This window comes from Protobothrops mucrosquamatus, unplaced genomic scaffold (assembly GCF_001527695.2).
Source record: "Protobothrops mucrosquamatus isolate PMUCROS unplaced genomic scaffold, P.Mucros_1.0 scaffold1719, whole genome shotgun sequence".
In the NCBI taxonomy this organism is placed as follows: domain Eukaryota; kingdom Metazoa; phylum Chordata; class Lepidosauria; order Squamata; family Viperidae; genus Protobothrops; species Protobothrops mucrosquamatus.
In genome coordinates this window covers 13,888-32,084 of record NW_015387867.1, presented here as the reverse complement: position 1 = coordinate 32,084, position 18,197 = coordinate 13,888, and the positions used below count along the sequence as shown (strand labels likewise).

The 18,197-nt window shown below is 41.1% G+C and overlaps 1 protein-coding gene across 1 annotated transcript in view; it reads left to right on the top strand.

Moving 5' to 3' along the window:
* The window catches only part of LOC107293729 (CUGBP Elav-like family member 2), an 89,715-nt gene that overhangs the window by 57,676 nt on the left and 13,842 nt on the right, over positions 1-18,197 (top strand). Inside the window, exon 8 of the mRNA XM_029285448.1 lies at positions 8,013-8,147. Within this exon, the coding sequence (XP_029141281.1) occupies positions 8,013-8,147 (135 nt within the window). The remainder of the gene's footprint in view (positions 1-8,012; positions 8,148-18,197) is intronic.

Genomic DNA, 18,197 nt, shown 5'->3' with positions numbered 1-18,197 from the left:
TGTTGGCAAGCACTTGTCGCTCGTATTATGTGCCACTCTCATAATCTGGCATGTATTACTTACTGGCATGATTTTTTTTTTCATTCTTCTCTCATGAAAAATATATTTTAATGTGATCAACAACCATTTTCACGGTGATGTGTTTTGGAACAGGCTTTGGGTTAAGAAGCCCAGTAGTATTTCTTGGACTTAACCCCACCGAATAAGAAATGCAGGAACCAGAAAGAGTGTGTATGTATGTATGCGTGTGTTTTGTTTTGTTTTGTTTGTGTGTGTGTGTGTGTGTGTGTGTGAGGGCAGTAAGAGATTTCTCTGCATAGCACGGTTAGAGATGTATTGTGTCTCTGGAATTATGATCTATTGGTTGAGACAGCCCAAAATCCTGAGTGCTCCCTGAAAGTAAATTAGATCCAGGCTTAGCCATTGCATCAGTGAAACCAGCTTGGGAGTAAAATAAGCCTTAGCTATTTTTATTTTTCATTAATCTAAATGGATCAAGTCTAAAAATGACAAATCCGAGGTTGTCAATACCACTCAAGACCCATGCAATTTCACACATTCCTCAACCACAGGCCTTGATAGCCAGTCTGCTGGGAGATGTTTAGAAATATCTCTCAGGTTTGTCACTGATGCCTAACTGTAAACTTTTGAAGTATTAAGCACTTAGATATTGATCTTTTGGCTTCTCTGTTATCCTTTCTTTCATGTACAGACAGTCCTCGGTTTACAGCCACAACTGAGCCCAAGGTTTCTGTGGCTAAGCGCGATAGTTGCTAAGTGAATTTTGTCCGATTTTATGGCCTTTCTTAAGTGACCTCGGAGTCCTAGTGGACGATCACTTAATAATGAGCCAGCCGTGTGCTGCAGCTGCCAAAAAAGGCCAACACAGTGCTAGGCTGCATTAACAGAGGGATAGAATTAAGATCACGTGAAGTATTAATACCACTTTACAAGGCCTTGGTAAGGCCACACTTGGAATACTGCATCCAGTTTTGGTCACCACGATGTAAAAAAGAAGTTGAGACTCTAGAAAGAGTGCAGAGAAGAGCAACAAAGATGATTAGGGGACTGGAGGCTAAAACATATAAGGCAGGGCTTTTCAACCAGTGGTACGGTTGCTGGAATTGGGTATGTCTATTCTAATGAAGAGAAGGACGAGGGAGGACATGATAGCAGTGTTCCCATATCTCAGGGGCTGCCCCAAAGAAGAGGGAGTCAAGCTATTCTCCAAAGCACCTGAAGGCAGGACAAGAAGCAACGGGACCTTTGATTAGTTCCTCTCTTCGTTGGATCTTGATTCCTCTTTGAAGGACTGTCAATCTTGTTAATTGGTCACCTTGTTGGACGGAGGTCTTCACCACTTACGAGGTTGTGACCTTCAAAAATTCTTCTCTGACCTGTCGGTAAACAGACTTTACTATATCCCAAAGGACGGACTCGTCCTACAACCTGATCTACTGGTCCAAGGTCCCTTCCAACTCTGTTATTGTATTCTTGTATTCTTGAATTGCTGCAGTTGTTAGTACTAACACAGTGCTGGCTTCCCCATTGACCTGGCTTGTCAGAAGGTCGCAAAAGGTGATCACGTGACCCCGGGACACTGCAACCGTCATAAATACGAGTCAGTTGTGAAGCGTCTGAATTTTGATCATGTGTCCATGGGAATACTGCAGTGGTCATAAATGTGAAAAATGACATAAGTCACTTTTTTCAGTGCCACTGTAACTTCAAATGGTCACTAAACATACTGTTTTACACAAATACGGATATGCATACAACACACAGAAAGGCACGTATATGGCTGCACACATAAAATAGCTCAGGCTAATTAGTTTATTTTAATTGTGAACGGCAAAATGGAAGGGCAGAATTGGAGCTTAAGATTGATAGAAACATGATCAAGGAACATCTTGTTACATTTAATGAGTTTGAGTCTTCAAGACTAGATGAATTGTACCCTCTAGAGCAGTGGCCCCCAATCTTTTTGGGCACCACGGACTGGTTCTGAAGAGAGAGGTTTTTCCGCAGACCGAAGGGGACGTGGTTTCCGTGTGCTGCCTGCATCCCGCAGATGGGGCTTCGCTTGTTTGTGTGGCCCGGTTTCTGGCATGCTGTGGCCCGGTGCCAGTCCACAGACCGGGGGGGGGGGAGGTTGGGGATCCCTGCTCTAGAGTACTGCAGGAAGTCTGCATTTTATCCCTATATTTTAGGTGGTGAATTAGTTGCTTTAACTCTGCATAAACTTCAGAGGGAAAGTTTCCTTCTACCCATTGATCCTGTAATGGGAATGGTGTCATGTAGGCTTTGAAGCATCTCCTAAGTTTACAAGGTGATCTTATGTATCTAAACTTCTCCTATCTTCAGCCTTAGTTAAAAAGATACTGTTATCCACCAGTTTTATGGGGCTCTAGTCAAATTACCAATAAAAATTATTTCAAACCATTTAATGTTCAGTGTAAATCCTAAAAATGGGTTCTCAATAGGATTCAAAGCTGATCATTTATACATTGTCCTGGAATTTGTGTGGTTGGAATGGGTCAGGATGGTCCTAAATAAGGAAGCAAGTAAACAACATGTTTGCTTTTTTCCCCCGTCTTTTTGTAAATGCCTCTAATAAGAGAAAACCTAAATCGAAAATGGGCTTCTTCAAAAATTAAAGCAACATTGGCTATTTGGTAATCCCTCTCTTGAAAAATAATGAAATGCATTTTTCATATTTTTTTCCCAAGCTGACCTCAACAGTCATGTGCATGCAGCTTGAGAAAAATCCCCCTTTAGTTGGGGACTGGTCAGTCCCATCATATAATCATGTTGAAAGAAAAGTCTTCATCATGGTTCAGTCCAAGCCAGGGATAAACAACATGGCAGCTGCTTTAGAAAGAAGGTTGCAGTTTATTGAAGAGGAGAGCCAGACAGAAAGATGGGTCTGGCAGAAAAGAGAGAAAAGAAAAGGGGCTGAGCACATGTAGGGAGTGGGTTTTTATACCCTCTGGAGCCTTTTGTTTGGAGTTGCTTCCTGTGGCATGAACTTTGACCTGAGTCTGAGTGTGCCCTTCTAGTATTCTGATGGTGATGGGTTAATCCTATTATGACCCAAAGGTCATATCCTGCTTCCCTGGTGCTGGGGCTAATGACTCTTAGAGTTTGGGTGAGGTATGCAGATTTTAGGTGTCTTTGTCTTCTTAATCTCCTAGCTTCAACCTTCCTGATGGTTTATATCTGCATTTTGTACAGAGCTGGCTTCTGCTTGGGGGAGGGAGACTTGGGGCTATTAAGAAAACTGGGCATGCTTTTCTGCCTCTTTAAGATCCTTTGAGGAAATATATTTTTCTGCCCTTTTAATATTTCCTTCTCTTGGGGGCTGACTTCCCACAGTCGTAAAGGGGGAAGTGAGATTAAAGTTTTCTCTTCCTGGGTGAGAAAGTTTGCTCTGCCAGCTTCACACCCTGAGTTGTGATATGGAAACCTCAGGTCTCCAATTTATTTGTGTTTCAACAGGACTGCATGTGTCACTGCAAGGGTACTACATCAGTTTCCTGCAAATGTGCTAATGGGCCATATGAGAGAATTCTACCGCCATCCATCTGCCGATTTTTAACAAGCCTGATTGGCAAGTGGATGTAACAACTGACATCTGTTCTTCCTTATTGATATGTAGATTTATGGTAATTGCTGTGAACAATAAGACACCAAATTACCTAAGGTGAACATTAAATTAAATTTTCATCGCCCCTCTCCTTATAAATACATTTTATAAAAATCTTACATTTTCAGCAGACATATTGTACATCCATTATAAGCATAATTTAATTGTGTTTTTAATCGGCCAAGCAATGAGTATCCAAGTTGCGATTCTCGCTGTCCAGAATATTACCCTATTTTGATAGCTGAGCAGTTTATATTGCCGAAATCAATTAAATTGCACGTTTATACTCAACGGGTTTTTTTCCTCCAGCATAAGAACTAAGAAATATTTCTAGAGGGAACCTCTCTTCCTTCTCCACCCCCCCAAATGTAAATAATTAACATCGCTTCCAAAAGTACTGTGTCTGTAGAATATTCAGTGGTTTCAGCAGAAGATTATCAGATTATTTTTCATTTCATTTTACTGTGGAATGTAGGGGAGAAGCCACAGGAACAGAAGAAAAAGTCTCTTGCTTCTGCGTGAAAACAATACATTTTGGATGATAATCAACAGCAGGGGCCTTCAGACTTGGCCCTTTTATGACTTGTGGACTTCAACTCCCAGAATTCCTCAGCCAGCATGCTGAGTTGAAGGCCACAAGTCATAAAAGGGCCAAGTTTGAAGACCCCTGATCAACAGCATAAGCAGCTTGAGAAGTAAAGAGGAATCAGATGCAGAGCAATGGGATATGCAACCTGGAAATTATAATTACCACAATTGAGCCCAAATTTTCTGTTGCTAGGAAAGGCAGTTGTTAAGTGAGCTTTGTCCCATTTTACGACCTTTCTGGCCACCGTTGTTAAGTGAACCACTGCAGTTGTTAACTTAGTAACACGGTTGTTAAGTGAATCTGGCTTCCCCATTGACCTGACCTGTCAGAAAGTCACAAAAGGTGATGACATGACCCCGGGACATTGCGTGAACCTGTTGAAGGAAAAGTCTTCATCAGGGTTCAGTCCAAGCTGGGAATAAACAACATGGTGACTGCTTTAGAAAGAAGGTTGCAGTTTATTGAAGAGGAGAGCCAGACAGAAAGATGGCTCTGGAAGAAAAGAGAGAGAGCACATGTAGGGAGTGGGTTTTTATATCCTCTGGAGCCTTTTGTTTGGAGTTGTTCCTGTGGCATGAACTTTGACCTGAGTCTGAGTGTGCCCTTTGGCATCTGTGGGTTAATCCTATTATGTTCTGTCAGAGTCTGGGTGGGGTATGTAGATTTTAGGTGTCTTTGTCTTCTTAATCTTCTAGCCTTCCTGGATTATTTACATCTGCATTTGTACAGACTTGGTTTCTGCTTGGAGGAGGGAGATTTGGGGCTATTAAGAAAACTGGGGATGCTTTTCTGCCTCTTTAAGATCCTTTGAGGAAATATATTTTTCTGCCCTTTTAATATTTCCTTCTCTGGGGGGGCTGATTCCCACAAAGCATCTGAATTTTGATCATATGGCCATGGAGAGGCTGTAACGCTCGTAAGCATGGGAAACGGTCATGTCGTTTTTTTCAGTGCTGTTGTAACTCTGAATGGCCACTAAACGAACTTTGAATGGTCACTAAACAAACTTCGAATGGTCACTAAACAAACTTACACAGGACTGCCTGAATAAGATAATGCTTTAATTCACACCTCTATCCACTCATCCTCCATTTAAGTGGCGCTATCTAGTGCATCTGGGCTGGTTCTTGTTGTTGAATTCTTCCAAGGAAAAGACACAGTCTGGTTGAGCAGCCATTCCTGTCATGAAGATCTGTTGGCTTTAATAAAGGTAGCTTAATAAAGGTAGCTGAGCAGGAGAACACAACCTGGCTGGATATTCAGCTGACAAAAGGTTCGAGTGATAAACAGAGCCAGGGCATGAATATCCCCGTCATGATACAATTGACTACCGTACATCCCATTATGTCAGCCGTTAACACTTTGAAATGAGTGTGTTTTGGACCACGGTGGCCGTGGTTCAAAAGAGGTTCTCTGATTTATCCATGGCACGAAGTCAGGAAAGAAAAGCAGAGCTTATCTGCGCTAAGTGCCTTGTTGCACAGTAGGGTGTGTTAAATATAAATCTCGTCCAGTTATGTGGCCGGTATATGAACTGACAAAGAACAATGAGAGATTAGCTCTTTCCTCTTTGTTTTGAGTCCTGGCTGTTGTTGGGGTTTTTTTCCAACTCGCAGAAATGTTTCTTTTAGTTCCTGCTGGCAGGTGGCTGCTAGGTGGATTTCTACAAGGCAGGTAGAGGCCTTGTGAAAAAATCCTGCCCTTATTTATTCTGATAGCCATCACCGGAGCGTTATTACCTACACCGGTTTTCCTAAAGAGTGAAAAATATGAGGAATCTGTTGATGCCTTTTGCATCGGGTGTTGGCACGTGCACCTAATGTTTCTGTTATTTAACCTTCCTGCACAATCTGCAGTCTTGATCTTCTAGGGTTTGCCGTGTGTGTGTGTGTGTGTGTGTATTGCATGTATTAATTAAATTTCTCGTGGTTAATGTTCTTTCAGAACTCTGAATAAATGTTCAGCGAACACCTTTCCAGGTCTCCCTGGAATGGAAATTGTTCCAAACGTGTGACTGAGGTGACTCCTCATAATTCTCAACCACAGGGGATTGGACTTGATAGGAAATTATCCCGGGTAAAACCAGACTGATGGGTTGTCAGCCAGTAACAATCTTTTCTCTTCTTCCTTTTGAAGTAGAAGCATCCTTGTTGGATAACAAGGTGTTCTTTTGGTGCTTTCTAAAAAAAAATTTTGCGAGGAGGAAGAGATGGCTCTTTTCTGCTGCTCTCGTCTTTGACACACATTTTGATAAACAACTCGGAGCTGTCCCGAGATCGTTTCCGCTGCATTTTTTTTATTGTGGCCTCGTGGCGCAACTCACGCTTCGCATTCATGAGGGCCCGTGCTGAGTCCCTGTCATCTGCTATCATGTCCCCCCCGTCCTTCTCTTCGTTAAACCAGACATACCCAATTCCAGCAGCCGTTCCTTATATGCTTTAGCCTCCAGTCCCTTCATCATCTTTGTTGCTCTTCTCTGCACTCTTTCCAGAATCTCAACATCTTTTTTACATCGTGGTGACCAAAACTGGATGCAGCATTCCAAGTGTGGCCTTACCAAGGCATTGTGAAGTGGTATTAATACTTCACGTGATCTTGATTCTATCCCTCTGTTAATGCAGCCTAGCACTGTGTTGGCTTTTTTGGCAGCTGCAGCACACGGCTGGCTCCTATTTAGGTGATTGTCCACTAGGATTCCGAGATCCCTCTCACAGTTACTACTATTGAGCAAGGTACCCCCTATACTATACCTGTACATTTGGTTTTTCTTGCCTAAATGTAGAACCTTACTTTTTTCACCCAAAGTTTCTGTCGCTGAGTGAGACCTTTGTTAAGTGAGCTTTGCCCCATTTTATGACCTTTCTGGCCACAGTTCTTAAGTGAATCAATGCAGTAGATATGTTAGTAACCTGGTTGTTAAGTGAATCTGGCTTCCCCATTGACTTTGCCCGTCAGAAGGTTGCAAAAGGGGATCACATGACCTTGAAACACAGCAACGGTCGTAAATATGAAGCAGCTGCCAAGCATCTGAACTTTGATCACATGACCATGGGGATGCTGCAAAGGTCATAACTGTGAAAAGCGGCCATATGTCACATTTTTAAAATGCCATTGTAACTTTGAACGGTCACTAAAGGAACCGTTGTAAGTTGAGGACTATCTGTACTACAGAATATTATTCTCACCATTGTTACTGCTGTAAGCGATGGGTTAACGGGCCAGGTTCTGATTGCACAATCACGGAACGTTCTTGATATGCACACAGAGGCCCCTGTGCACAAATCTGAAACTGGCACAGGAGTTGTATCCCTATGATGTTCAAAGCATTGACCGAAACAAAGCTAGCTTAGGTGAGGGACACTGCAGAAAGTAACTTCAACAGAAGTATCACAAATGATGATCTGATAAGAGGAGGGAGGGAAGAAAAGGTTGGAAGAATGAATATGAAGGAAATTTCACACTGGGTTGGTGGATTGAAAACAAATTGCTTGGATTTGGTAGCGTTTAGCAAGAGCAACAGCATTTAGATTTATATCCCGCTTCACAGTGCTTTACAGCCCCCTCTAAGCGGTTTGCAGAGTCAGCCTGTTGCCCCCAACAACCTGTGATCCTCATTTTCCCGACCTCGGAAGGATGGAAGTCTGACTCATCCTTGAGCCGGTCAGAATCGAACTCCTGGCAGTGGGCAGAGTCAGCCTGCAATACTGCATTTTAACCACTTTGCCCCCTATGGCTCTTCTGTTAATCGACCTCACCAGCTCTATGTTTTCCCTGCAGGAATGAATGCTTTACAGCTGCAGAATTTGGCAACCTTAGCAGCTGCCGCCGCCGCAGCCCAGTCCTCGGCCAACACCGCCAATGCGAATCCACTCTCCACAGCAACAGGGGCCCTTGGTGCACTCACAAGCCCAGGTACGATCGAACAGAGCATTCTTCCATCTCGTTTCCAAAGAAGGAGGGCAAATAGAGAGATTTAAAAATTAACCTCCTTCTAGTCATGCGTCCAGTGTGATTCTGGTACATGAATGGCGGGTCCATTGGAGATTTTATTCCGACTTATCCTCTTTGTGTGTGGTAAAGCATATTCTCCAGCATGATTGGATGGAGAATTCACCAATGGGTTATCTTAACCTTCCTGCTCGAATCGTGAATAGGCGTTCAGGTAAGACAACGCCCTTTTTCTCTCATTGACAATGGAAACTTGGTCAAAGGCAATGTCTGAACATTTCAACGGTCTGCATTACAAGGGTGTCTTCTGGGTGTGGTCAGTTAGTCGAGATGGCAGCCATGTTGGTGCTATTGAAGTTCCCCTGGTTTTTATTTTTTTTTTCATTTGATCATTCCACCACAGCTGCCATCTTGACATATAGGCAGTGGTGGGATTCAGCCTGTTCGCACCACTTCGACAGAACTGGTAGCTAATTTTTTGTTGCCCAGGCCCAGAATGGACTTCCGGAAGCGGCATCCACACCGAGAACCGCTTGTTCGCATATTTGAATCCCACCACTGCACATGTACCTTGTAGACGCCCTTCCTATATTGAATTGTGATTTCAAGTGTGTTAGCTGTCTTATTTTAAATTTTAATAAGGATTTAAGATTGGGGAAATCTTAATGAGGGAGCATTCAAAACGCGTCTGTCCTATCTGTTGCCAAGGTTTCTTTTGGAAAAGACTGTTTTATCTACTTCACATTGCTAACCCTCTCAAAATAAGAGAGCAGAATTTTAACCAGGGGATATTTCATTCATGGATCGTTGCAGGCGATTTAGCCTTGAGAATTTGGGGGACCATATTTCATGTGAACATTTTATATATTCTTATCCGTTATAACAGGATTTACTTTCGATTTTTTTTAAAAAAAAGTAATAATGATAATTTATTTTATCTTTACATTGCACCTAGTAAAAAAAATTACCCTGGTTTTGCCTGTTACAATATTTATCCAATTGTATCCACTGTTTTTATTTTATTTCAAAAAATGGAGAATCCTAGAAAACGCGACCCCTTCTTTTACACTGATGGTTTTAACGAAATTCTGTTTCTTTTAATTCTGGACACTCTTGATCTTCTCTTGAGACTTCTGAAAAGCTTTTCAGAAGAAAAGACAAATGTCCTCCTTGTGTCCCTTGGGAGAAATTAAATCAGATTCGCACATCAGGATAAATTTAAGGATCTGTTCTGTGGCCCCACGCAACGTCTAATGTGTCCAATTACTAAACTGCTATTTCATACAAATGATTGTAATTCTTAGACGATCCAGAAAATTCGTGGCCCTCAAGTGCAGGAATGGCCTTTTTCCTCAGCTTTTCATCTTGAAGCGAAGTATACTTTAGTTGACTTGTAAGTGATTCCTTTCTCGTCCTAGCATCTTTCTGTGGTGCACAGTGTCGGTCCCGTTGTGAACTTTCACGATTCATGTGCAGCCATGCAAAATACCTTGTGTGTTTCCTCTTTGGGGATGGAAATGTAGAAATCTACCATTGCTATATTTTTGTGACACTGACCAGACCGAGAATTCTGTCGAGCAAAAAAGAAATTTATTCTAGCTGTTTTATTCCAAGTCCGCCGACAATCTTTTCCTCCTTATCTCTTTGCTCCAGAGCTGGACAAATGCTCAGTGACCGCTTAGCATTTGCAGATTTCAAATGTATCTTGTGTTCCTTGATTTGCCGCACAATCACCTCGGTTGACTTTTCCCCAATTTTAATGCTGTCCGCATTGTGGGATTCCACTTCTGGCACCCACATTTTATAAAAGTATACTGTTTTTAGACCCGATTTAGGATTTACACAGCCGTGTAGCGTTTGGCAGAGAATGCAGTGCAAAATCATCTTACATAAGGATTAAATACCAGTTGAAGATGATAAAACCAACTGGAATTATTGAAGACAACACACAACATTGTGTGGGGTGGGGCTTGCTGCCTGCTTCCACCCTGGTGACCTCATTTTAGCCCACAGGGATGGAAATACAGCAGGCTCTGGCAATGGATTGCATCTTTTTCTGCGCCCCTATCACAACCAAATTAAAAGCAGATTTCGCATGCTTCGGGTATGTGTTGTGGGGAAAAAAGTCTCCAAGGTCTACACTTATCCATCTACTAAGTTGGATGGTTTTGAACTACTTGCTGTCTTTTCAGTCTGTTTCACAATTTTATTGTGAGAAAAGGATTGTGGAGAAATTGTGCACTGTGCTCTGTAGAAGAAGGGTGGACTACAACGGTACTAATCGGAGTTAGTATTACTGCTATTGGAAATTGGAATATATTAAAACAATTTCACCTGTATATTCATGTACCCCCATTCATTTGTTCCAACTTTCAAGCATTGCTTATAAAAACAGGGGATCATCTAGGTTTGATTCAATTTTAAGTAGGAGAAAGCTTTACTGGAACCAAAAAGTGTGATCGAAGATTGGTGTCTAAGATGGTTTAAGTTCTCACAGACAAGTCGTACTAAGTTGTACATTAAAACGACGTTTCTTTTAGGGTTTAAACAAATGACCATGTTTTAAGTCTTCTACGACAAGACGAATTAAATTGTCAGAAGGAAAGCGGGGGAAATTGTGTAATAGAAGAAAAATCAGCTCTCTTGACTTTAATGAAGCTGCTTTAATGAACATGTTCTAAGCATTATTAAACTTGGAAATGTGTTTAATAGCTAGAGAATGGCCTTAGAGCATCGTTGTACATTTATATAGAAGCTTGAGGTTATTAACTTTCATAAATCAACTTTAAAATTAGAGAGCAGAGTTGCTCTACCACTGGGAAGGCACTGCTCTAAGAGCATTGCCAACAACTACTTTTATATCTAAGAACGTCAGATAAATTTTCAGGGTAAGGATCATTGAGCCATTAAGAAAACATTGTTTTTCACACAGCTCAGCCATAGGCTTTAGGCAGCCCTACATGGGAAGTTATTTGTGCTCAGTTGATTATGATTCTAAGTTATTCTTCATTTTAAGCCTGGGATCATTATTTAAAGTTGTGTGGCATTTGTAGAATTCTGAGGGGCAGATGGGATGAGATGAAAAGACTTTTAACACAGTCTCTAAGAAACTTCTTCTTCTTCTTCTTCTTCTTCTTCTTCTTCTTCTTCTTCTTCTTCTTCTTCTTCTTCTTCTTCTTCTTCTTCTTCTTCTTCTTCTTCTTCTTCTTCTTCTTCTTCTTCTTCTTCTTCTTCTTCTTCTTCTTCTTCTTCTTCTTCTTTCTTCTCCTTCTCCTCCTCCTCCTCCTCCTCCTCCTCCTCCAGAATTCACTTTTTCCCCCTCAGAATTTTCCTTCTTTAATGAATGTTGATAACTGAAGGGACAGCTAGACACCAAACCAGCTGCCCTTTTAAATCCATCTGAGTTTGCTCAGTAGGACCAGCAATTGGGTGGCTTTGCTTAATTATGGTGCAATAACTGTGCTTATAGTCATGTACGTATAGTCAAGGCCATGATTTTCCCAGTTGCAATGGATGGCTGTGAAAGTTGGACCATAAGAAAGGCTGAGCACCAAAGAATGGAGGCCTTTGAACTCTAGTGCTGGAGAAAACTCCTGCGAGTCCCCTGGACAGCAAGGTGATATCAAACCGGTCAGTCCTGGAGGAGATCAACCCTGACTGCTCCTTAGAAGGCGAGATCCTGAAGTTGAAACTCAAGTACTTTGGCCACCTAATAAGAAGGAAGGACTAACCGGAGAAGAGCCTAATGCTGGGAAAGATTGAGGGCAAGAGAAGAAGGGGACGACAGAGAATGAGGGGGCTGGATGGAGTCACTGAAGCAGTAGGCATGAGCTTCAATGGACTCCGGAAGATGGTAGAAGACAGGAAGGCCTGGAGGAACGTTGTCCATGGGGTCGCGATGGGTCGGACACGACTTCGCAACTAACAACAAGAACAACGTGGGAAGTTTTTTGTGCTCAGTGATTATGATTCTAAGATATTCTTCATTTTAAGCCTGTGATCATTACTTAAAGTTGTGTGGCATTTGTAGAGGTTCTGAGGGGCAGATGGGATGAGATGAAAAGACTTTTAACACAGTCTCCAAGAAATCCCTCCTCTTCCTCCTCCTCCTCCTCCTCCTCCTCTTCTTCCAGAATTCTCTTTTTCCCCCTCAGAATTTTCCTTCTTTAATGAATGTTGATAACTGAAGGGACAGCTAGACACCAAACCAGCTGCCCTTTTAAATCCATCTGAGTTTGCTCAGTAGGACCAGCAATTGGGTGGCTTTGCTTAATTATGGTGCAATAACTGTGCATTTGTGAGATGGGCTCTTTATGGGCAATAAAGAACCACTGTGGTTTAATCGTTTCTTTTAGGCCACCAGAGACAAGGTTTTTGATATCTTTTTTGATACCGTGGAGAAAAAGAGCCTAGGATGTCTGGAAATCTACTGCTTCTAAAAGCAGTTGCCTCAGAAGGAGAATACAGCATTCTTAGGGCCATAAGAAGCCACGTTAAAAAGTCTTCATAAAAAAAGTTTGCATTTATCTTATATTTATCCCATGAAAACAGCAATACGCAGCCCAAGATCTTTTCTGCAAGCTGAGATCTTTTCTGCGGATCCCTTGAGAAAGGGATATCCAGACTCTTTGCTGAGTCCATGGTTTTATTTTAATTTTCCATGTACTTGCAGGGCTGTCACAGAAAAGAGGGATTGACTTATTCTGCGAAGCACCTGAGGGCAGGACAAGAAGTAATGGGTGGAAGCTTGTTAAAGAGAGATCGAACCTAGAAGTAAGGAGAAATTTTCTGACAGTGAGGATGATTAATCAATGGAACATCTTGCCTCCTGGAGTTGTGGGTGCTCCATCATGGGAGATTTTCAAAAATAGAAAGAACAACCATTTGACTGGCATAATATAAGGTCTCCTGCCTTGAGTAGGGGATTGGACTTGAAGACCCCCCAAAGTCCCTTCCAGCCCTATGGTTCTATATATTATATTTTCTGTCCTATTCTGGGTAACAGTCCATAAAGATATAAAAGGGGGGGAAGCACGAGCAATTCGGAGACAAGCTGAGCATAGAAAAATAAATGAGGTAGCCATTTTATTTGGCTATAAAGCCAAATCTAACTTTGGCCAACTTCTGTGGATAAAGGACACACATTTGAAGTCAGAAACTTTATTGCAGGGCGTCTTCAAACGTGGCCCTTTTATGACTTGTGGACTTCAACTCCCAGAATTCCTCAGCCAGGCACGCTGGCTGAGGAATTCTGGGAATTGAAGTCCGCAAGTCATAAAAAGGGCCAAGTTTGAAGACCCCTGCTGTATTGGCATATAAGATTTTATCCTGCAGGGGACAAGGCAGTAGAGTGCAAGGAATATTACAGCTGGCCAGGGAATTCTGGGAGTTGAAGTCCACATATCTTAACATTGCTAAGGTTGAGAAATAGTGATCTAAACTGTTTTTCCCCTAGCTACAGCCCTGCCTGAATACTGCTATCAAGCAAAAACGTCAATTTTATAGTCTTGTTCCTCCTTACAAATGCTACATCTAAACTGAAAACACCCCTTGTTAAGATGTTCTTTTGATTTCAACTTTCTTATCTAGTGCTAAATTTTCCAGTCCATTAAACACTTTGTAAACCTGAATAAAAGCTTTCCCTGGCTGTTCTCAGTTCCATGGGAAAGCTGTATTTAGCTCTATAAAAGCCACGTGTTCCATTTCAAAGCATTTCCCATTTAAATCCAGGCTATAGTGCAGCATTTATATTTGCTTTTTAAGATGGGAGAAATAAGTGCCCCTTTTTATTTTTTTATTTTTTTTAATAAAGATTTTATTGGGGTTTTTTTTTCATAAACATATGTTAATTTTTCCAATCAAGGGGTTGTCTGGAATTAGCTATACTAATACATGTTCAATTCCTAATCCTTCATTCTTTCCTCCAGCCAACAATAAAATAAGTCCCAAATTTGATAATAGTCTGTATCTTCTTTATCTTTCAACCTCATAGTTAATCTGTCCATCTCTGCACATTCCAATATTTTCCTGATTATTTCTTCTTCTGATGGCAATCCTTCATTCTTCCAGTATTGTGCAAAAATTATTCTCGATGTGTAAGATTAAATATAATTTCTGCTTTTTAGTCTTTTCAGGCATAATACCTAGCAAAAAATGTTCAGGTTTAAAATCCACTTGTTCACCCAATATTTTTTTCTAACCACATATGTATCTTTCTCCAATAGGCCTTAGCCTTGCCACATGTCCACCAAATGTGATAGTACGTGCCTATGTTATGTTTACATTTCCAACATCTATCTGACATATTTTTAAACATTTTTGCTAATCTTGCTGGTGGCAGGTGCCATCTATAAAACATTTTATACAGATTTTCTTTATATGAAGTTGANTCTTCTTCTTCTTCTTCTTCTTCTTCTTCTTCTTCTTCTTCTTCTTCTTCTTCTTCTTCTTCTTCTTCTTCTTCTTCTTCTCGGTCCTCCTCCTCCTCCAGAATTCACTTTTTCCCCCTCAGAATTTTCCTTCTTTAATGAATGTTGATAACTGAAGGGACAGCTAGACACCAAACCAGCAGCCCTTTTAAATCCATCTGCGTTTGCTCAGTAGGACCAGCAATTGGGTGGCTTTGCTTAATTATGGTGCAATAACTGTGCATATAGTCATGTATGTATAGTCAAGGCCATGGTTTTCCCAGTTGCAATGGATGGCTGTGAAAGTTGGACCATAAGAAAGGCTGAGCACCAAAGAATTGAGGCCTTTGAACTCTGGTGCTGGAGAAGACTCCTGCGAGTCCCCTGGACAGCAAGGTGATATCAAACCGGTCAGTCCTGGAGGAGATCAACCCTGACTGCTCCTTAGAAGGCGAGATCCTGAAGTTGAAACTCAAGTACTTTGGCCACCTAATGAGAAGGAAGGACTAACCGGAGAAGAGCCTAATGCTGGGAAAGATTGAGGGCAAGAGAAGAAGGGGACGACAGAGAATGAGGTGGCTGGATGGAGTCACAGAAGCAGGAGGCGTGAGCTTAAATGGACTCCGGAAGATGGTAGAGGACAGGAAGGCCTGGAGGAACGTTGTCCATGGGGTCGCGATGGGTCGGACACAACTTCGCAACTAACAACAAGAACAACATGGGAAGTTATTTGTGCTCAGTGATTATGATTCTAAAATATTCTTCATTTTAAGCCTGGGATCATTACTTAAAGTTGTGTGGCATTTGTAGAGGTTCTGAGGGGCAGATGGGATGAGATGAAAAGACTTTTAACACAGTCTCCAAGAAATCTCTCCTCTTCCTCCTCCTCCTCCTCCTCCTCCTCCTCCTCCTCCTCCTCCTCCTCTTCTTCCAGAATTCTCTTTTTCCCCCTCAGAATTTTCCTTCTTTAATGAATGTTGATAACTGAAGGGACAACTAGACACCAAACCAGCTGCCCTTTTAAATCCATCTGAGTTTGCTCAGTAGGACCAGCAATTGGGTGGCTTTGCTTAATTATGGTGCAATAACTGTGCATTTGTGAGATGGCCTCTTTATGGGCAATAAAGAACCACTGTGGTTTAATCGTTTCTTTTAGGCCACCAGAGACAAGGTTTTTGATATCTTTTTTGATACCGTGGAGAAAAAGAGCCTAGGATGTCTGGAAATCTACTGCTTCTAAAAGCAGTTGCCTCAGAAGGAGAATACAGCATTCTTAGGGCCATAAGAAGCCACATTAAAAAGTCTTCATAAAAAAAGTTTGCATTTATCTTATATTTATCCCATGAAAACAGCAATATGCAACCCAAGATCTTTTCTGCAAGCTGAGATCTTTTCTGCGGATCCCTTGAGAAAGGGATATCCAGACTCTTTGCTGAGTCCATGGTTTTATTTTAATTTTCCATGTACTTGCAGGGCTGTCACAGAAAAGAGGGATTGACTTATTCTGCGAAGCACCTGAGGGCAGGACAAGAAGTAATGGGTGGAAGCTTGTTAAAGAGAGATCGAACCTAGAAGTAAGGAGAAATGTTCTGACAGTGAGGATGATTAATCAATGGAACATCTTGCCTCCTGGAGTTGTGGGTGCTCCATCACGGGAGATTTTCAAAAATAGACAGAACAACCATTTGACTGGCATAATATAAGGTCTCCTGCCTTGAGTAGGGGATTGGACTTGAAGACCCCCAAAGTCCCTTCCAGCCCTATGGTTCTATATATTATATTTTCTGTCCTATTCTGGGTAACAGTCCATAAAGATATAAAAGGGGGGGAAGCACGAGCAATTCGGAGACAAGCTGAGCATAGAAAAATAAATGAGGTAGCCATTTTATTTGGCTATAAAGCCAAATCTAACTTTGGCCAACTTCTGTGGATAAAGGACACACATTTGAAGTCAGAAACTTTATTGCAGGGGTCTTCAAACGTGGCCCTTTTTATGACTTGTGGACTTCAACTCCCAGAATTCCTCAGCCAGGCACGCTGGCTGAGGAATTCTGGGAGTTGAAGTCCGCAAGTCATAAAAAGGGCCAAGTTTGAAGACCCCTGCTGTATTGGCATATAAGATTTTATCCTGCAGGGGACAAGGTAGTAGAGTGCAAGGAATATTACAGCTGGCCAGGGAATTCTGGGAGTTGAAGTCCACATATCTTAACATTGCTAAGGTTGAGAAATAGTGATCTAAACTGTTTTTCCCCTAGCTACAGCCCTGCCTGAATACTGCTATCAAGCAAAAACGTCAATTTTATAGTCTTGTTCCTCGTTACAAACCCTACATCTAAACTGAAAACAACCCTTGTTAAGATGTTCTTTTGATTTCAACTTTCTTATCTAGTGCTAAATTTTCCAGTCCATTAAACACTTTGTAAACCTGAATAAAAGCTTTCCCTGGCTGTTCTCAGTTCCATGGGAAAGCTGTATTTAGCTCTATAAAAGCCACGTGTTCCATTTCAAAGCATTTCCCATTTAAATCCAGGCTATAGTGCAGCATTTATATTTGCTTTTTAAGATGGGAGAAATAAGCACCCCTTTTTATTTTTTTATTTCTTTTAATAAAGATTTTATTGGGGTTTTTTTTCATAAACATATGTTAATTTTTCCGATCAAGGGGTTGTCTGGAATTAGCTATACTAATACATGTTCAATTCCTAATCCTTCATTCTTTCCTCCAGCCAACAATAAAATAAGTCCCAAATTTGATAATAGTCTGTATCTTCTTTATCTTTCAACCTCAAGAGTTAATCTGTCCATCTCTGCACATTCCAATATTTTCCTGATTATTTCTTCTTCTGATGGCAATCCTTCATTCTTCCAGTATTGTGCAAAAATTATTCTTGCTGCTGTGGTGATGTGTAAGATTAAATATAATTTCTGCTTTTTAGTCTTTTCAGGCATAATACCTAGCAAAAAAAGTTCAGGTTTAAAATCAACTGGTTCACCCAATATTTTTTCTAACCACATATGTATCTTTCTCCAATAGGCCTTAGCCTTGCCACATGTCCACCAAATGTGATAGTACGTGCCTATGTTATGTTTACATTTCCAACATCTATCTGACATATTTTTAAACATTTTTGCTCATCTTGCTGGTGGCAGGTGCCATCTATAAAACATTTTATACAGATTTTCTTTATATGAAGTTGACATTGTTAGTTTATAGTTTCTCTCCCATAACATTTGCCATTTTTCTAATTCTATATTATATATATATATAATTAACTATAATTTATTTTTATTTTTATTTGTCTGCATATTTTTTGCAGGTGCCAAGAGTACTGAGGGGAGGGTCTTCCTTTTTTTGAAGTAGTAATTCTCAAAAACAACTTCCCATTGTCTTTTATTTTACCATTTTCCCATTGTCTTTTATCTGCAAACAATCTTATTACCAAAACGGCAACGGACTTGAGGGGAAAGTGCTTCCTGACTACCTAATTTAATGACATTAAATGAACTGTGATTAATGAAGTTATGCAAGTAAAATGCAGATTTATAGCATTTGCACTGAGGATCGATTCTGCCCAGACTGCACAAGGCATATGCCATGTGTCTGATT